This window comes from Haliotis rubra, unplaced genomic scaffold (assembly GCF_003918875.1).
Source record: "Haliotis rubra isolate DU_JTF1 unplaced genomic scaffold, ASM391887v1 Scf84, whole genome shotgun sequence".
NCBI classification, from domain to species: Eukaryota; Metazoa; Mollusca; class Gastropoda; order Lepetellida; family Haliotidae; genus Haliotis; species Haliotis rubra.
In genome coordinates this window covers 215,243-237,661 of record NW_025767568.1, presented here as the reverse complement: position 1 = coordinate 237,661, position 22,419 = coordinate 215,243, and the positions used below count along the sequence as shown (strand labels likewise).

General features: G+C 38.4%; 1 protein-coding gene across 1 annotated transcript; it reads right to left on the bottom strand.

The window, feature by feature from the left end:
• Nucleotides 1-13,560: 13,560 nt before the first annotated feature.
• On the bottom strand, nt 13,561-13,965 carry LOC124262479. The gene has a single exon (XM_046696985.1). The coding sequence runs from the start codon at nt 13,963-13,965 to the stop codon at nt 13,561-13,563; it is 405 nt and encodes a 134-aa protein (XP_046552941.1).
• Nucleotides 13,966-22,419: the final 8,454 nt, after the last annotated feature.

Genomic DNA, 22,419 nt, shown 5'->3' with positions numbered 1-22,419 from the left:
CGCGTTAAGAGAAATGAAAAATGTTTTTTTAAAGGTCTACCTGTAGAGGCCACCCCTTATTATAAATAATTAGGAATTGTATTTTCATCTCGTTTAGTTTGGTCCAAAGCCTGTGAAACGCTATCTTTACAAGCCAGACGTGCATGTTTCCCTCTGTTTCAACTGTTCACCAAGTATCAAAGTATGTCTTTAACTATTGCTAATAATATATTTGTCAGTAAGATACTACCAATTCTAACCTATGGAAGTGAAATTTGGGGCTATACTTATAGAATAGAACTTATAGAACGTGTATTGAAAAGGTTCATAGTGAGTACTATAAAAGATTTCTGTCACTCAGTAAAAAACTGCATCATGTGCTGTACTTGGAGAAATTGGCAGATATAACTCGTGTGTACATTACCATTCAAGGTGTATTAAATATTGGTGCCGAATTATTCGTATGGACTAAAATAGATACCCGAATGCCTGTTATAAGATGATGAAAGCCTATGATGATAACGGAGGCACAAACTGGGTTTCACATGTTCGAATGCTTCTTTTTACTACAGGTTTCTCCTATGTCTGGTTAGCCTAAGATTGTGGCGATGTAAATCACTTCATGTTTGAGTTCAAACAACGCTGTATAGATATTAATATACAACACTGGAATAGTAAAATAAGAAACTCATCATTTCTTGTAAATTATAGTACATTTAAGTCACTTCTTGAACCTGAACTGTATATTTCCTGTGGCGCATTAAACAAAGATCTTATGCGAATTGATCAAATTCCGATGCCAATCACATAACTTGAATATACAAAAACAAAGTTTTTCAAAGATAATTGTCCCATATAAAGAATTAGTTTGTAACAAATGTACTTTAAACGTGCTTGAAGACGAATATCACTTGTTGCTAATATGTCCATTTTATAACCGATGCAGATCCCAATGTATTCCAGCCTATTTCTACAGCCCACCTTCAATTGTCAAATTCCGAGCCCTTATGAAGATACACAGTGTCACTGTTCTTAAAGGAATATGTATATTCCTGAAGCAAAACCTACGTTAAAATAACTGTATTATGAATTATATTTCAACTCTACACACCATGACAATGTTGTATTACCTGTTGTACTCTTGGCCACATGGCCTTCAATTCTGAATAAAGTGAAGTGAAGAATAGGCCAGGAGCCAGGAGCTGAAAATTGACATATTGGTACCACTCAAAGGGACCAAAAGATTTAGTGTTTTTTATATTCCTTTATGTCTCTATATATCAAACATATACGATGGCTATGTCAGTTTGGTAGCTCAAACTCAGAACGAGGCTAAATCCAAGATGGCCGCAAAAAAACCCAAAACTTTCAAAAAGTGTCGATTCAAAGCTCTAATCGTGAGTAAAGTTCAATAATTAGGTTTGAAATGAAAAAAGGGAGATAAAATAGTGCTAACATGATTAAATAGGTTAAATTAATATCAAGTTGTGTTAATTGATACCTTTAAATCATATCGTTTCCGGATTTTGTAAGAGTCAAAATTGTAAGTTCAAAGAGCTTTTTCGAAAACTCATCATTTTATTTATTTTGAAGACAGCTCTTTAATTTCAAAGAGTGAGAGCACCTTCAAGTTCCTTAAATTGGTTAGTGATAGTCACTGTTTCGCATCATAAACATCAGCTGCATCATCAGTATCACTCTTCGGCATGTCATGGTCCTCGCATACCATCTTGTCACAAGTCTGGTTCCAACATATCACAGTGCATTTCAGTCCATTGGTAAGGCATTGACAACTTGGCAGCTTACAAACTGTTGTGCACTTGCAAGAAATGAACTCAAGAACAGGGAAATACGTCACGGCGTGTTTGTATCCATTAGTTGAATCATTAGTACCAGTATATTTACAAGTATAAATGTTATAGCAATACCATATAGACTATTGTAATTGCAAAGACGACAGTGTTCTACATCATAACAACGTCTCAAAAAGATTTTTGACGAAACCCCGGGAAAATCAGACCGAGAAAGTATAAAAGTGCTGAGTGTAAATTATGTGACATCAATATTGATCAAATGTCTGTGTACTGTCTATCATTGTAGTTTCTTCAAACCAAACATAAATCATGTCTGACTCTGTTCATTTCAACAAAAGGGATTGATCAAGACAATTAGAATTATATAGTAACACGTCTCACATTACGAAGACACGACTTCCATTTAACAGGAACATATCTGGAACCTGGAATTTCGACAGCCTGGTGGTAATGGCACATGAAACAGGTCATACTAATGTAGGCTGACTGAGGATGCTGCAACGTTGACAGGTGATCACTCATCAAGCCTCCTACTTCTTCTCCATACCACCCGCGTTTTATTGTTTCAAGGTCCATTACGTGTATATCTAACGGGTCATATCAGACACAGTTGACAGGTGATACATACCTTTTCAAATGATTTGTTCTCCCTTGACACACTGATAATCTGCATTTTAACGCTCACATTACAGCCTAACGAAATGGGAGAGAGGGTATAATCAACTAGGTTTAATGGACAAATATAGCAATTAGTGGGTTATTCTTTCCTTTCAGTGAACTGCAAGTAATAAGGCATGCAGAAATAACATCGGACTACACAACACTGGGGTCAAAGTGTTTAATTCGACGCAAAATGGAGTCGGGGTTTAAGACAAAGAAGCAATACTGACCCCTAAGTAACATTAATGGAATCACTGACATCGGTTTCTTGTATGGGAGCTCTGAGGAAACAAAGTCATCAAGATGGTCAGGGATACTGGTAACTGATCCTTGGCTTGCGTTAGACCCGATGGGGATGTCGGTTAAGAACATATCAGCCTCTGCTTGCCGTAAGGTTCGACTAAATTGATCGGAAGGTGAACTTCGTGTGGTTCATTTCAGGCACTCCCGACCTCACAACACACAAATTAAGGTTGAAAACATCTTTCTGTGAACAATTAACTCTGCATATTTACTGTGAATTGAGTGACACACTGATGAATCCTAGTGTAGCCGGGTGTGGTATGTAATGTCCAGCCGCTGGGCTGCTAGTCATAACAAGAGCAGTTCTTGATGAAAGATGAAGTTTACTTTGTTGAAAGTTGGGGAGGAAGGTTGAAAAGAGAGAACCTCTCTCCTATAGGAGTTCATGCAGAATAAGGTATGAATTAAGCCAAATAATTCAAATGGATGTAGCACATGGTTGAAGGCCATGTGCTCAGTCAGAGTTACAAAGTATGCTGGTAAATATTTGGATAATGTAGGAAATTATATTGTAATTAAATATATTTTACAATTATGAAGTTGTGAGATACCCTTTAATGAATAGCATTTGTTTACAGAACAAAGTACAGAAGATAAGAATATTGAAATCTTTCTCACCTGAAAAGAGAGAACCTCCCTCCTATAAGAGTTCATGAAGAATGCATGAGGAGGGCAGGTGAGAAAGGAAGTTCAGAGAGGGGAGCCAAAAGGCCAACCAGAATACAGGTAGCATCTGACAGGTGTCAAAGGAAGTCAGATGATGGACAGTTACATTAGATGGTGGAGAGGGGAAGTCTAGGAGAAGCTGGAGAACTCAGAGGCTGCTAAGGGTATTGAAGATTGAAGATGTTAGTGGGCTGACATTCAACTGCAGACAAGGACAACATACAATGAAAACAGCATGAAATGGTGTTGTTGATGATGATGATAATGTGGATGACAATGTGTATATATAGATCTGATGTTTATGATAAGACTGTGGGGGATTATGAGAGGGTGGTACTTAAGTGGTCATAACTCAGTCAGAGGTAAAGCCACCACCCTGCTACACTAGCATGGTGATAGTCTCATGTTCTGTAGACATAGCAATACTGTTTGTCCTGCCACAAGACACGTACGCCCACGACGTACATTCAGTACCTGGAGTGATCACCGTATGCTGGAGCAGACTAATTACGTCTACGGATTCAATCCAGAGGATGTCTCCTGCATTCCTCAATGCCAGTTATCAAAGTGTCTTGGTGTATTTTTAAGTTGATGTACACGTCATGGAAGGCCATGCCATTACACTGACGTTTGAGTGAGTGAGTTTAGTTTTATGACGCTTTTATCAATATTCCAGAAATATCACGGCAGGAGACACCAGAAATGGGCTTCACACATTGTACCCATGTGGTGAATCGAACCCGGGTCTTCGGCGTGACGAGCCAATGCTTTAACCAATAGGCCCCACACTGACGTTTGAGTTACGAAGGACGTTCACGGTGACACGGGCTGTGTGTGCTGTAGCGTTATAATTTGAAAACAAAAATTGATATTTGGAAGAAGTAACGTAGACTGTAAAGATCCGCAATAGGTTTGGTCTTCAGCAACCCATACTTGTCTTTAGAGGCGACTGACCCAATCCTGATTTGGTTGCTGCATGCCATTGTGTATCATTAGCGAAGATCGATGGTGATGTCAGTCACTTTCTGTCTGAGTCAGAATCGATCGTTTACAGACGGTCGCCTGTAGCTGGAACAAACAAACATCCGATACTCGAACAATGATGATTGCATCAGGGCACTGATAAGGGATACCACTCTGCATGCACGCACATACATATGTCCACAGTCTTCACTGCAATAGTCAGTTGACCGCTGAAGTATAAGCAACATTGCGGATATAACCACAAGATTTCCATCTTAAAGACCGTTAACGAAATATATATGGATCGATACCCGTTACACTCGTAGAATATCGGGGAGTAATTGAATATTAATATTGCATGAAACGCAAGGTGCACCATATTGGTATTTCAATAGTTATTACAGTTCAGGTGCAGGGTTAAGTCATGTTGCGATTTGATTCCCCAATGAAAATTTAATTTGCATTAGTTAACCGGAAATCCGTTGTGGGACAACAACAAACAACACGGAGATGGGATGTAATTAACGATTGTCCTCCAGAATTAACAGAGTTTACTAATCAGTAGAAACTACAACAAAAGTATACCAGCGGCAGTACCAAATAAGTCTCAGTAAAAAAGTCAAAGGCAGTGATCCTTGCATTAATTAAAGAGGGAAATGGTAATATTCACCCAACTTTCTATGCTTAGTGTCCAGAGTAAAACTGATTTCCACACAAGTGCTGGTCATCTAGTGACTCGAGATGTGATGTGATATAAGAGGTAAGATTTAGCTACCCTTAAATACCTAAGAAAAAAACTCCCTGGGTGAGAATGTAGTCGAAATCATTAACAGTACAGGTAGTCAATCGTATTTTGATGTATGTATGTTAAGTCTTTTTCTCTTCAAACATCGTTAGACTTCTCGTCCGTGTAATAATATATTCTTGTATCAAGAGCAGCTGCATACCTGATTAAGTCGACATCGTCAAGTCCCGCAAGGCAGGTCACGTGAGCCTGCAACCTTGGATTGTGTGATGGAGGGGAGGTATTTGGTCCTGTTGGTAGCCAACGCACAACTTTCAGATCAACAAGAGGGAATATAGGTCAACCGCACTACAGCTGAAACGCTAACATCTGGTATCACCATTAATCGACAGAGATTCAGACACATGTTCATGATATGTATTTGGAAAAGGAGAATCAACTCGGCTTGTGGTAAATATGTCTTATGGATGTGCAAATGTCATATTTACTTTGTTTGTAGTGTAACATCGCCCTCATAAAAATGTCTACAAAGAGCCTTGTGGTAATTTCAAATCTGTAAAATGAAACCATAGAAATGTCAGAAAATATGAGCAACAACCAACATACCTCATTACATAGTAACACTGTTTTATTTGGGATTACACATTCTCAGTAAAGTACAGAGTCTAGTACTTTTGTTGTGTTGAGTCTCATCCGGGATTCGAACTACCTCGGTAGCAGAATGGCTCTGTGTCCTGGCGATTAGGTGTGTGACTCTGAGGGTGTGGGTTCAAATCCCGAAAGGGACTCAACCCAGCAGAAGTACTAGAATCTGTACTTTACTGAGAAAGTGTAATCCCAAATAAAACATGCGTTACATTTGACCACTTACCTAAATGGCATTGTGAATTCATAGCTTTCGGTCGTGGGAGCCGTGCCAATTAACCTTTAACAGAGGGGTACACTCAGAGGGGTAAACTCGTGGTTTAGACTACCAGTTGTCAGACTTTGTGTGGAAGTGACTGTTCACTCATTTAATAAAATCAGAGTGAGCGAGTTTAGTTTTACGCCGCACTCAGCAATATTCCAGCTATATGGCGGCGGTCTGTAAATAATCGAGACTGGACCAAACAATCCAGTGATCAACAGCATGAGCATCGATCTGTGCAATTTGGAACCGATCGCATGTGTCAACCAAACCAGCGAGCCTGACCACGCGATCCCGTTAGTCGCCTCTTACGACAAGCATGGGTTACTAAAGGCTCATTCTAACCCGGACCTTCACGGGTTTCATAAAATCAGGTTTTATTGTGCAGTTCAAACTATACTAGCCACATAAAGAAACTGTGCATTGTCAAAATATCATCCCAGTTCATAAGTGCGATAACAATGTCAAAGGTACATATAAACTTTAATGGAGGGATCATGAGACCATTACAAGTCGGGAGAATTGCAATTGAAAAGTCAATCACAATGACGTCACGAGTCCACAAGCGGGACAGGGGTCAAACGATCATGTCACAAGCTCAATAACGTTCTCCCACGCGTCTATAGGCACGTTGACGTCCATCACTATGGGAAATGTTAAACCTGGACTCATCTGTAAAAACAACATTTCTCCACCAAAACAAGGGTCTGCGGACATGATTTCGGTACCACATTCGGCAAGCTTGTCAATGACGTTGTGTCAGGATAGGCCGTATGGCGGGACGTCGTGGTCTGATCCCGTGATGACGTAAACGTTGTCGAACTGTGTTGGGGTGGATACGGCGAAGTCCTGGGATGGTTCGGGCAGTCATCACTGTGGCGAAGATGGGTCACCCTTATACATCTGTCCTGTCTTGGCGTTGTTACAAGTGGACGTCCAGAACGTGGCCGATCCATGGCGTCATTTGTGTTCTCGTAGCGTCTCACCAGTGCAGAAATAGTGTTCCGGTGGCAGTGGAAATGTGCAGCCACTTGTCGTTGAGACATTCCCCCACGGACCATCCCAATGGCCTCATGACGTTGTGCAGACGTGAGCCTTGGCATGCTATGCGTTTCAATGGGGTTGAGCTTTCCAAAGTGACAGTATTGTGTGGCATTCATTTGCTCTGTTTCTCTTTCCCGGAATGCACGTGCAACAACGTCATGCACGTCTCAAGGACGAACCCACTGACGTCACGGCACGTGCATGCATGTTGGATACATGTCACTAATCTCTGAGTTTAAATCCTTATGTGTCTACACAGGTTTGATAAATTTATATTTTAAACTTTTGAATGCACAGTTACTTTATGTGCCTAGTATATATCATAAAACTTTATTCGTAATCTCTGTCAATTAGGACTAATGCGAGGTTTTTTCATGAAGTGGGTGCATCCTGCATTACTCGCGGTACTTGTCACAAATACTTACAAAGTGAACAGCTGATATGGCAAAATTAGAGAGTGAAGCTTAAGAAATAGCAGTTTCGTTTCTTAAATTTGTTTCTTTTTATTTAATAATTAATCCGTAATGATCATAGACGCTATATGTGTACAGCATTATGAAAATATGATACCATCTGCGACAGAAAATCAGCTACACACACCCTTAAAGCATATTTCTTCTTGCCAAATTTGTATAGATTAAGAATTCACGTCGAACGAAAAACTCATGTTAGACCAATTTTCAGTCGATGGGGTCTCACATGAAATCATGACGGCTGTAACGCAATTAACCAATAATACACGCTTCCTTGGAGGACTGTCTGATTGAAGAATTGCCCGTGTATTCGTGGCACTTGTAAATTTGTAAACCTTCCCATTGACACAGCTGAGGTAACCAAATCATTATGGCTGCAGTAAAAGTCATAGAAACAAAAACATAAAAATAATCTTGATTCTGGAATTGTTTGGTAAATTCGACACAATTCCGTAGTGAGCATTCACTATTCGATAATGTTGGAATAATATCATTTGCATGGTGAACGCACCCAATATGTACGGCTCACAAATAGACATGGCACTCAGCAGCGTGATTTCTTCCCATTGGATGATCCATCTGTTCAACCGGTCATGCCTCTGTCTTTTAAGTTGATAGACGGAACAATTGGCTTTCCGGTGGAACAGCACCGTATCTGCACAAGTTTTGTGTGGTACATTTCATGGCGGGTTTTTTTCCAAATAACATGATCCATTCCATAGGCGTTACGATTTTAGAAACAGGCACGTGGAATAGACCCATTTTACAGACAATTCATGTGTCAACGCGTACATACGGTCGACTAGGGAATTAACTCATACGGAAGACGAAGAATGTGTTGACAAAGACGAAGGAATGGTTCAGTTCAAACTTCTTTAGTTGGATACACAAGACATGGCAAAGAAGTATACAAGACGGAACTGAGCTGGGTTGCCGGCAGACATAAATGAGGTGAGCGGAGTTCCTGCTCAAACCCAGGGCGTTTCCTACAAGCGGCATTATCCTGCTCGCTGTCGTCCCAACACAGACAGTCGGACTCCTTGACAATATAGAGGTGAGCATATATACAGTTTTTGACAACAATGGACAGGCGAACACTCAACAATGGACAAATAGAGAAACAATAGCACTTCCTTGAACCAGTTGATGTGATGGCAGTGGGATTACCAACTAAGCTTATAAATGTCACATACAGTAATTATTGAAAGTGACAGAGTGGTACAGGGTGGCTGACAAGACAATGCAGTAATAAGGATTAAACATTCAGATTAAATAATTACAATTAAGTCTCACATGGCTTGGCTACATAGTTTCTGAAGAATCGTGTCAATTATTATGGATATACAATGTCTTATGAGTCCTGTGAATTACGTTGACAGATGAACAGACGCAGGAGACCTGCAGCGAGTCACTGAAGCTTCAGATCGATCTCGCTGTTGAATACTTTCATGACTCCTCTTGCTCAGTCGACATCATTGTATCCCTGTTTAGCATGGATAAAAACATAACGATCGTATCACAATACGGACACCATTGGAATACTGTTATGAAGACGAACTACATCGACATTACACGATTCTATATAACAAAACTGAAATCAGTGGGGAAAGATTAAAATACAATCATGACCAGAATAGAACCGTAAAGTACATTTGCCATTTTTGTTGTCATAAATGTAGCAGGCTTTATCTCTTGTGATGTTTCGGAGTGGACATTTGTACAAGATGGCGATCCAATGCTTGCATTCAGGCCTTGAACAGCGATTAATACTGAACTTGTCAGAGTCAAGTTATTCAGATACAACAACAACATATTCGTCTCATGTACCAGCTATGTGTCGCTGTTGTCAACTCTAATGGTGGAACCACTTGATGTTCACTCCAGTCAGACTTGTGCAAGGCCAGCATAACAACGAACTGCCGTCGCTACTTTCACATTGACTCGATGTAGTGATGGATGGAGGGACGGTGGGGGTAGCCTAGTAGTTAAAGCGTTCGCTCGTCACGCCGAAGACCCCGGGTTCGATTCACCACATAGGTACAATGTGCTGGTGTTCCCCCCATGATACTACTGGAATATTGATAAAGCAAGGTGAAACCAAACTCGCTCTATCTCTCACTCTGTGATGGTGCTATGAAATACAAAACTTCCATGTAGGAATGTTATCAACAAAACGCCATCGAAATTATTAACGGTTCCCTTTTCACTCTCCTTTTGTAATTAATATGAGTATGTCTTCTATGGCAATCATATATATCTGTGCAACCATTATGATTTGGGTTCAACCATTCCTGTAGTATTGCAATGAGATGAGTGTGTCAAGTTGAGTGTCTTTGTTTAAGGATTGATTTCATAATAATACTTTCGATATTGTAGTCAGATGTATTATCTTGTCATCTATGTATTGCAGTGGGCAGTTGTGATGCATCGTTACATTACTTTCTCCGAACTAATAAGTACTACAACGTCCATGGCTAGGGTATCCCCATGTGTGGAATAAGGAGCCGTGGGATTTGCTATAAGCTCTTAGGGAGATGTGCCATATAATGCGTCTGAATGTGTCATCCCGACCTGAGTGAATGATGAAGTATGTTAGCCACCAGGATTAAGCATGATTGCATACTTCTTGATAAAACAATAAGCATTCACGTCAGTGTCACATTCCAAAGTCCAAGAAACATGCGAGTCACATGTTGAGGACTACAGTAGTTATGCCACGAGGTAGTCTAGACAGGAAACATTTTCTATCCTCTCCCTCCAACTTATACGCATTTCCGTATTATGTTTAGCACTCTTCTTGATTACACGACTTTCGGTTCCAGGGGATTTAGTCTAACCTCGAATAACTGCTAGATCCGCTTTTATGAGAAAGAGTCAGATCTGAACAGCTGAGCCCAAACCAGAGGGATACTCACATAATATGTCATTTGTAATTCTGAAAAATGGGTTTGATGCTGGCCATATACAATCCTCCATCTTTCAACCCATTTCAGCGTGTGTTTTCCTCTATCATTTCTCTGTGAAACTGTGTTCCATTTTAATCACTAGTCAAGTCCTAACTTGTGGATAAATGGTTTGAATGACAGGAGGTCAACTGACGTCTTTACTTTTGGCACAATACGATTTAACATGAAATAGAAAAGTTAGTTGAATCGTTGAAAGGAGAGAAGAAGAAAGTGTCTAAAGCCACGTGATAGATCAATAGATATTCTTGTTCAGTTTCAACTGGACTCATGAATTTGGAGGTATTATCAGTGCGATTCACCATTCTCAAATACACATTGAGAGGACAGTGTAAAACACGCTGAGTCAGCAAGATGGTAATTGAAAAGTCGATTGAGTCTTGTTGGCGTGAAATTCGTGAAATACAATATGTATTCCTTTATTTGGCCTTTCAGTATATAACATACAAAGGAAGTAACTGGTGTAATCCGATACTGCAGTTGAAACGGGTCAGCTTCAATCCGAACAATCAAGGAACATTTAATTCAATAAAGTTTGTTGATAGGTGTAAATTGGCTTTTCTGGCTATCAAATGTACATTAGGTTTCTACACATATATAAACCTCATTAAGGAGACTTGATAAGGATAGACACTACTGGGCGAAAACAAAAGTGTACACATGAAAACTGGAACAAATACTTACACACGTTATCTGAACCTGTTTAGGTTGAAAACGGCTGCGGAAATACGGCAAACGTAAGGTTCAAAACACAAACAATGACACACTAATCAATCGACATGCTCATGCAAGACAATTAAACATTGCAACAATGACAATTAAACACTGTGACTATAACAATTAAACGTTGTAACAATGACAATTAAACTATGTAACAATGACAATTAAACAATGTAACGATGACAATTAAACATTCTGACAATGACAATTAAACATTCTGACAATGACAATAAAACATTGTAACACGAAATTGTTGGCTGAAGAACAATCATAACCATAAGGTTTACAGAGCAGAAATTAGAGAATAGAAAGCGCCTTTGAATGAAATAGATTAATACATGTACAATTTATTAAAATGTCGGAATAATACGTTGTGTCGTCAGAAAAAACAATGCATAATACATGCATGTATAACACGAGACCACAACTAAGGTCAAAGTATGTAATTGACACAAAATGTAGTCAAGGCTCAAGGCAAGTAAGCAATAGTCACCTGTAACGTTAATGGAATAGTGCCTACTGTTTCTCAATTATTTAGAAAGGATTTAACAGTCATTAGTGGGATTTTTTTTATAGTTGTGTGCATCTTTGTACAGTCACTTAAACTTTTAGAAAATTAAATCCATTTTCACAGATGTTCCTGTTCTCGAGGCCCCAGAGTTAGCGAAACCTAACTGACTATAGATCCTGGTGATATTGTGAAGCAGCTGTTCTGTGTCAGGTAGATGCATCAGGGATCATCCTGTTTGGTATTTGTAAAGGAAAATTCACAAACATCGGGGAAATGATTCCACCACTGCAAAGGAAGCTCCAATCATCTCCAATATTCTGAATGAATATGATTAAATGTCGCTCGAAAAGTTTTATGATTTATGATTAAGTACCTTTCATGATCATAACCAAGAAAGATTTCCTTAATGTTAACTGCAGATGACGTAATACCTTGTAATTTTAGCTGGTAGTTGGCACTGTGAATGTGTTTGTCTCAAATCTTTACATATATTTAACTCAATGGGTGTCATCTATAGAAGGAAAACCACGCAGAAATGGGTCAAAAGACGGAGAATGGTATATGACCAGTATCAAAGCCATTATCTAGCATTACATATTAGGTACTTATGAATGTATCCCTTTGGTTTGGGCACCGCTGTTTAGATCTACATCACCATCTCATGAAAGCGGATTCCAGGTTAGAATACTTCCTAACAACATGCAAAAGCTGTGCAACTGTTCACATAGTAAATGTATAGACTAAAGCTAAAATAAAGTGAAAAGCAGCTTTCTCTTTAGACTGTAGTTTTGTTTCATTTAATCATTAATCCAAAATGACCATACTAACAAGCTTTCCCCGCACTGAATAACTTGTTTGAATGGTATTTAGAACCTAGAGAAGAAGTTCATCCACTCATCTAACCATCTCACCTTGCTTATGAGATGTAGAGATAATCATCTCAACCCTGAAAGCCTTAGACTAACAAGTCCAGTCCACTCACCAACAGCCAGCAACATCCTCAAGAAAGCAGCCTACTTGTCCGATAGAGAATTCAACACCATCGCAAGACCAAGGCCCTCACCTTAACCAACACCATAGAACACCAACTCCAAAACATCCTCCATCCTGAGAACTACTTTTAAAAGCGCCACTTCCAGACAAAAGCAAACCAGAATCTAGACGCCCCAACAAAGAAGACCCACATCACAAAATTTGACAAGCTCAGGCCACCAACCAGCACCCGAGCCTCTCCATCTAGAAACGAATACCTAAAGAAAACTGTGATCAAACTAAGCAGCATCAATCGCTCTGAAGAAGGCTTGATAACGGGGTTAGTAGCGGTGTATTCTCTGTTTGCCCGCACTTTAATTGGCTTTAAGCGGATTAGGATTAACAGTCCAGTCCCTGCACAAGTAGAGTTCACTACCGGCGGTGTCCTCCCATTAGCCAACCGTCCCACTAGTTGACTGCACCAACAACTACCTTTGTAATACCTTTGTAATAAAATGGAATGATCCAAGAACAAAAATACAGCTTCACATCAGTGAACTTTAATGATCTGTCTTCAGCAAAGCATACATGTTAAAATGGTGACATATTGAATAGACACTTGAATAAAAATTCTTCTTCTGTTTTCAGCAAAGTATACATACATAATCTGTACACTTAAAATGTAAATGCTTAACAATATATATTATTATATATATATATGTCTTTTCTTAGCACTTATAGTGCGTTTAACATATTGTAAGCACTGGACACTTGAATAAAAAACATTCTTCTGTCTTCAGCATTATTATAACTTAAATTACTTAAATTCACAGTTCGCGATTAATGGTCAGTTGGGTAGAGGTAGCCAACAGCATCCAGAAATTGAACAGAGTTTTTCTGACCTGACTCAAGTTGATCCCACAATCGGACAAGTCTGTTTTCTTTTTCACGATACACTCGCTTTCTTCCCTGGATGGCAGCACCGAAGTTGATTTGGCGCATCTTGGCAGATTCAGACTTCTCAATCTGCTTGAGCAGCTCTACAAAGCGATAGATGTTTGGATGATGGTGTGTCAGAGTCTTGTTCATACGGTAGTGGAAGCCTTCAAGATTATTATTCGTTCGAGGCCCAACGTTGCGGTGGTGATTCCATAGAGGGATGGGGAATCTTGCATCATCATCAACCCAAGTTGTCACAATGTAGTTAAATCTCTGGACGTTGTCTACTTCTGGCGTACTGTCCATGGCGTCGACCCAGGCATCTTGCACATCACCTTCTGGTAACAGTGCCAGGGATGATGCTCTTCTGACCCAGAGTCTGGACAGCAAGCCCCAGGTCTTGTACTTTCTTCCAATTTGTAGAATTCTTGTTGTGAAGGTAACCTTCAAACGGTACCTGTTGTGTACCTCGCCTAGAGGTGACGTATTCCACTTCAATCAATCCTGCCATGATAAGAAGAGTGATATGCTAGAGTCTATAACATGGATTGTGAATGTGATTATTATGCCATGTGAAACAAATTATACAATTGTATGTATTTATGTATAATGCACAGTGCACATAAATATTTATTTCCTGGTGTGACATTTAACGGTTATTTTGTGTATTTGCTGATTTAAAATTTCATCATATTTGTCAGATAATTAATTTTCGTATATTTGTATATATGCAATATTGTGCATGCATATTATGTTACATCCAATATTTTCAAATGACTCATATTCGTACATTTGCGGGTGCTATATACAATAAACAAAATGTGATAAACTTTACTGTTTACCAGTAAGTGCTGGCATACTTACATTTCTACTACAGACCATAACTTTAATCCCCATTGTTGTAAGGATTAGTACGGTCCAGTAATTTTAATCCCTAAACAATATGTGTAGGCAAAAAGAGAACACCCCGTTAGTAGCTACACCGAAACGTCACTCATATTATATTAAAGAAGTTGTATATCCACAGAACTCTCCTCGTTGCCCGCACTGAATGTGATTATAGACCCTCGATGTGTACTCGTGTACACATGCATTATATAACTACATAATATGCATATGTTGTGCACCCTTAAAAACAAGCTTAAATTTTCGATTCTGTTGCATGTTGACTTTTTAATGACATTTACCTTGACAACAAACAAATCGTCCAGTCTAAATCCCGTGAACTGTGTCACTCGACAGAAGCTTATCTGTGACGTAAACATGTACTGTGTTAACTACGGTGTTGGGGCACCTTGTCATATGATCCAGGCTCAGTTCGAGGGGCGGTGTCGAAGCCTAGTGGTTAATACCCGGGTTCCATTCCCCGCATGTGTGAAGCCCATTTCTGCTGTCCCCGTCGTTATATCACTGGAATATTGCTAAAAGAGTCGTAAAACCTTACTCACTCACTCATTCGATGCTCAACCGAGTGTTTAATCATTGGTCGAATCACGCAAGGATCCTGGTAATAAGTCACTTGCAGAAGCGTGTACACATTTACCAAACATATCATGTCGCCAGCCTGGTGATGCTTGTTTCCATAAAGGAAGGAAAGTCTTGTTCTGTGAGGTTAAAGAACGTCTGTATTTTTTTGGAAACGATTGGAAACTCTCTTTTAATTTCGAGAAAACAAATATTGTAATCTTCAGAAGAGTCGGTCCCGTCGCTTCAAAAGAGAAATGGTTTTTCAATGGCAAATTACTGACTATCGCTAATCACTATAATTATCTTGGTTTTATGTTTTCTCTGAGAGGGTACGTAAGTCCCAAAACTGTCAAAGTCAATTTAAACGTACCAGGATATTTAAACTTAGTATTCTTGTTGTTTTAATTTTGGCTAACATTTCTTACAATCGCCAGCAGCTGAAGGGATTGTGTAAATCCAACATGGGTCCATGCAGGTAGCAAAGGTACTGTAAGTCCCCATAGTCCCTAGTATGGTGATCTACCTTCAGTTGTTGGCGATCTATAGCCCGTGTTTTATATTGTATTGTCTTCTTTAATTAAAATCTTTTAGTTTGACATGCTAGTTTTAAATTCTAATCTGTGATAATCTAGTTATTTTACTGTCCTTCCTTGACAGGTTTTTACAATTTACCATTACTTACTATGTATACAATTAATTGTTCTTGTCACGATATGGCTGAAATATTGCCGATGTGACGATAAATCGTAACTCACTCACTCATTATGTTTTCTCACACGATGAATTTTTAAAAAAGTGTTCTTGATTTGCAGTCACGTGCAAAGAAGGCTTTCATAAATGTTATGTCTGTTTCTCAGTATATATGTACCTTCACTCCAAACATATTTTTCAAACTGTTTGATTCACAAATTCAACCGATTATGTTTTATGGGTCAGAAGTTTGGGGGTTTCAGCGTCAAGAATGTCTTGCTGGTAAAAGATTTCTAAATGTTGGACAAGCAACGCAATATTGTATGGTTTATGGGGAATGTGGGAGATATCCAGTTTATATAAATTCACAAATCAGATGTTTAAAGTACTGGCTTAGGATTCTGGAAACACATGAACAACGAATGCCTAAAATAGCTTATAATATGCGTGTTCATCTCGATAACATGGGCAAGACACCTTGGGCTTCACATATTAGAAATCTTTTATTTTCTCATGGCTTTGGGTTTGCATGGTTAAATCAGACAGTGGGTAATGTAACTCTTTTTCTTAAACGTTTCCGAGAACAGTCAGTTAATATGTTCCATCAAGAATGCCATTCGACTCTCGAAAATAGTTCAAGGTATGATATATATAAGTCCTTTAAGAGCCTTATCCAACCAGAAATATATTTACCTGTATTGACATCAAGAAATATCAGACGCACATTTGTTCAGCTCCGACTAGGTCTATTAGATTTAAGTATTAATAAAGGTAGAACATTGTCTGTAGAAAGAAATATGAGAATTTGTCCATTATGCACTTCATCTATTGAAGATGAAATTCATTTTATATGTGTATGTCCATATTATGATGATCTTATATTTCAAGTAATTATCTATCAAAATATCCAACAATAGCCTTTATCTCTATTCTCACTTCCAGAAATGAAACTGCTATCCGTAACCTTTCTCTATTTGTAAAAAGGTTGTTGTCCTGAGAAATAATAGGTTATCCAAGTAATTTCATCATTGCCATTGTATTATGTACTGTAGTTATGTATATGTATGTAACGCCTTGTATATGGGCCGGAGGCCTTGAATACAATAAACTTGATTTGACTTGACTTGACCAGACTTGACTACAAATGCTATTACACAACTGAAGAATTTCAAGCGAACGGCAACACTAAATGTCGTTTGACTTCCTTCTGAGGAATGTGTCGCTTTACATTCGCATCGCAGCATGTTGGTTCGACTGTGTATTCTCCTGGATATTGTAGTCAGTGGTATTCTCGCTTTGCTCTGTCACCACAATTATTAGCTTGGACACCACGTAATCCAACATGCTGTGCTTGTTGTAAACAGTCGCCTTGTTCCAGTTGCAAAGACATGTCTATTATAATGTCTGGTCTAGATTACCCAGTTATTAGCCAGGATTCCACCGGATACGATGGCACCATTCACAGAACCTGACGACCTCGCCACCAGCGATCTGTTCAGACTAATGATCCGTTCACACGTTGCAACTCGTTTGTTACATGTTGCATACAACAAGTTGCACGTCTTGAGTTGCATGCAACATGCGTTCACACACAGGCCAAGATGTATACAATTTTCGGTATCGTGAGATGTCGTTTTACAAGTTGCTTAGCAACGCACTGTAGCATAGTCATGGCGTCCATATACAACAGGGATAGTGATGACGCTGTACTGGAAGCGGCGGTTGTCGCAATGTTCGTTGATTTTAACCATGGCAAAGCCGATCGTTCGTGCTGGGTCCGTCCCTGGATTGCAAGACGAAGTGATCTAGGAGCTTATAGAGCTTTAATGAGGGAACTTGAAGCTGAGGACACAAAAAGTTTTGTCATTTTTTTACGCATGGGCAGAGAGCGTTTTGATCAACTGCTGGGCAGAGTGTCACCGATGATAACCAAAGCACAGATCACCTCCTGTTTGTCGATCAGCTGTTTTGTGTTTATCAATAAGCAATCTATAAATAAACCGACCACTCCTGATTGCGTTAACACCTAATGTTTGAGCGCAAAGCTGCTGTCCCTAACCCTGTACAGAGTTGAGTGAGGCTCCCGAAGGTGTACCACATACGCTCAATAACGTTTTGATTATTCAAAATGTTTTAAATATTTGACAATATTAGTAGTGAAAAAAGTTTGCTGACACAGAATTTGTAAACTATTTCAAACCTGAATTTAATAACAACTTGTTCCATTTATTGCCAGGACAATTATAGGTATTATAAAATCCTATTATTAGTTTTATAAAATGGAACAAAGCGCCAATGAAATCAACTTTTATTTGGTATATATCAATTTATTTATTTGTTTATTTTCTACCCATTAATTTTTAGATAACAGTAATAAATGGATAAATTGTAAATGTTTGAAGTTTATAAGATACAACTAGATAATTACACATGTACAGAATGAATCATCTGTGTTTTTTTATTTAGGTGACAGTTACAAGTCTCTAGAATTCTTGTATCTGTTTGCAAAGAATGCAATTTGCAAGTTCGTCCCTCAAGTGTGTGTGGCAATTTATGAAACACTCAAGGACTTTCTGAAGGTAAGGTGCATGTCAACACTTGAATTCTTGATATTTTTCCCCATGTTTAGAAGATGACTAAATTAATCAAAAAGCTGTAATGAAACACAATATGTATTTATTTATGGGTTTAACTTTTGTAATTCTGTGTAAACATTGTTATTATAACGTCATGAGGTTTTTTTCAGATGTCCAAGCATTAAGAAGAAAACCAATAAATCCCATGTGATTTATCGAAACAATAATATTTATACTCATCATCTCAAATCACTCTTGTGTAAAACATAATATTATATAACTTAAGTTTATCACCAGTAGGGCTTTGTAATGAATGGGTTTGCTTCACTTGGTGTAAAAATCTACATAAATTACTGAAACAAACCTAACACACTCCCAATGATATTTGAACACCACTCGCACTGAAGTACAACAGAAAAGCCTTAATAATATGAATTATAATTTATTATTTAAACTTGCTGACAAATTTCTTGGGAATGAGCTTTGCAGCTGACCTTAAATAGTTTTTCTTCTGTGCATATATTAGGATTTCAAGTCAAGCTTCATATAAATATCTCAAGCAGTTATCTTATCAAGTTATGTTTTGTTTTAAAAGATAACATTAAGGACAGATGGCATGTGCACAATACATATAAAATGTTATGCTTCATTTTGATATTCAAAAATAAGTTGTTGTATTTTAATTTTCAATTCATTCGTTTTACTTAGGTAGGAAACTCGGGCCATCTCTGATGCCAAATATTTAGCAAAACATACTTCTCCATTATTTTCACTTTGTGATTTTCTGTTTTCAATTGACTCACGAATAGCTAAAACTTGGAGGGGAACACTGTCCTGTCGCTTTCTTTTAGATGGGGGTGGTGGAGTACAATCCATGGTATCAGCCTGCGCATTGTCTGGTTCCACATTTTCCTCCTCTAGAAACACTTGTTCCAATTGACTGGGTCCATCCTACTCAGTTGACAGTATGTTGGTTTCCTGTCAGATAATATTGTTAGTGTAAGTATATGGTATTATTTCGAAAAGTATTTATTAAATATCTAAAATTGATTTCAGGTGCCACAGTCAGAAGAAGAATGGCTGCACGTTACAGATGGGATTCGAGGAGAAGTGGCAGTTTCCACACTGTATCGGGGCTTTGGATAGAAAGCATATATCTATAAAATCACCTGCCAAATCAGGATCACTCTACTACAACTATAAACACATGTTTAGCATTGTACTCCTAGCACTTGTTGATTCTAACTATAGATCTGTGTATGTAGATGTTGGTGCAAATGGTAGGTCAAGTGATGCAGGTATAATTTGCCAATTCATCACTGTATTAGGCACTGAACAGTAACTCCTTGGCAATTCCAGATCCAAAGCCTGGAAGATGTCTTGATACTCCCTATGTGATTGTTGGGGATGATGCCTTTCCACTAAAAGATAACATCATGAAGCCATATCCGCACCGGGACTTAATATGGAAAGGAAAGTATTCAATTACAGACTTTCCAGAGCCAGACGCGTATCAGAAAATGCTTTTGGTATACTGACCAACCGTTTCGGGTATTTCAGGAGGAGCTTAACATTAACACCTGAGACATGTACAACGGTTGTTCTTCCATGTTTTGCTCTACACAACTTTCTGTGTACAAAAGACAAAAAGGACACAGAAACAGAAATTTTTCCATTGGATAATGGAAGCAGGTCCCAACCACTACGTCAACAAGGTGGCAACAGGAGTGCCGATAATGCAAGGCAGATTAGGGAAGAATTTGCGGGTATTTCTGTTCTAATGGCCAAGTTGATTGGCAGTGGATCACATTGTCTGATTCTATGCATGAAGTCAAAAGAAGTGTTCATATGCAACAAGCTATTTTCAACCATATCTGCAGCTATTTTCGAAGTCCGATACAGTAGAATGGCACTAATTATTTGATTTGTTCATGTTTAACTTATGTCAAGGCAGACAGTAACTTGTTTGTGTAATTAATAAAATTTGGTAATAGAATTCTATCCACACCAACGGATGTACAAGGTTTATGTAAAGTTTACATTCTCTTTTTATGTACCTGGCTTCTAAGAAAAGGATCCAACAGCTTAAACCATTCCCAGGTAGACTCATAGATATCCACTCGACCAGCCCCACTTTTCCGGGAGAGGGTTTCCTTCCTTGGTTCCTTGCAATAGTAGGTCCTCAGAGCAGAAATCCTAACTGGGACCTGATCCCCTATAATGAAAAAATGAAATGAAAATATTTTTATTTGACATATAAACATGATAAATGTATACTTTAATGTAAAAATTCTGGGTAACCTAACAAATATGCATTTATTTACATTTTACCCTGACCATGCTGACAGATCTCTAATAATTATGATAATGTAAAATACTGTAGATGTTTCAATGAATATTGCTGTAATGCTCAACTATTATTGATCAAAATGTCACTAAAATGTGAGGCACTTTTATCGTTGATTAAAAGTCAGATTTGTCTCATTTTTGGGGGGGTGGAGCTATACATTATGTTAATACTCAAAAATATTTAAGTTAGATAGGAAAACTTCTTTTATAGAACATTTATAGGCCTAAATGTCATCATTGGTTGAAAAACAGTCAGAAGAATTTCCAGTTATCTTATGTTAATAATTAAAACTATTCCTTGCAACTCGCTTGCAACTTGTTGCATGCAACAACAAAAATTCCAACTCCCCTGTTCACACTGTGAAATTTGTTGCATTTCACAAGTTTTATACAACTAGTTGCAACGTGTGAACGCACCTTTAAGCATTATAAATATATTTAAACGACATTATACACTCATCATTGTGATATTGTTATATTGGCATGTTGTGATCTTATGATCTTGTTATCTTGTGATAGGCATGAAGCATGTGAACGTGAAAAAGAATAGTTGTTACTGACATGTGTTATAAAGTAAGGACAATGTTTCAAAGGTTTCTATTACTTGCATTACACTTTAAACCGACTGACTAACCTCGGGCTTGGAACGACGTCCTGTTTTTCCGGAGGTTAAAATTACTTCTGATAGGCCTACGCAACTGAGTTTACGCTCAAATATTGAACGCCTTTGTTCCAGAATGCTAAACACATAACACTGTACCATTTCTGATCTAATTCATTTAGCTGTTGTTGAGTCAACGTCTTTGTCATGCAACGTGTATGGTTTCCGTGTTCATTTCTTCTCCTTACACTGACATCTATCGAACGTTTCGGATACAGACTGCTATTTATAGACAGCCCGTTCAATATTCGCACTGTTACCAATATTTATTCAACTTTGACAGGTTATTTTCAGTTTGTGTTTCATGTTTTCGCCCACTATAGCTTCCTGCACTCGAAATGGGTGGTTACTCTTACACAGATAAACGTACATTCTGTTATTGACCATGTCTAGTACTCTGAGTTCGAAAACACTCTTGCCTCTCCTACAAGTTGCAAGTCTTCTTAATGAGGAAGCCATGGGCAATGACTTGTTGCGAGTGCAGAAAGGTACCATTATTCCGATGAAGATGTCAGTCAATTACAGTATATTTGCGTCAGTATCAAAACAATGGTGATTATTGTGGTCATTACTACTGTCGTGATTTTATTGCTGAGAGGTTTTATAGCTATTGCAAAGCAAACACCACTTCAATTATTTTGAAACTGCTTAAGTGGTGAACCGTCCTTTTATACAGAAAACAACTTGACACACACACTCAAAACATGGGACTGGCCAACTATTGAGTACGTAATGTTCGACGTGACGTCAGAACAGGAAGCCTCACAAGCAAACATGACAAACAAGTTCTTATTTCATTTGAATCATTTGACGTTTACGACAAACTTAAAAATTCAACTGAGGTGACACAATGACAATAGAAAATCAAAATTTCCGCACTTAAACGTCAGTTGTACTTTAACACCTGGGCATGAAGTGAAATAAAAGCGAAAAAGCCCACTCCATATATCAAAGATGTCATTTCCCATTACACAAATCAACACCCAGGATATGCTTCAACAGGAAACAGTTCTCGGA

Excerpts from the sequence above, each read along its gene's own strand:
- LOC124262479 (XM_046696985.1), bottom strand. The coding sequence starts at position 13,965 with ATGGACAGTACGCCAGAAGTAGACAACGTCCAGAGATTTAACTACATT.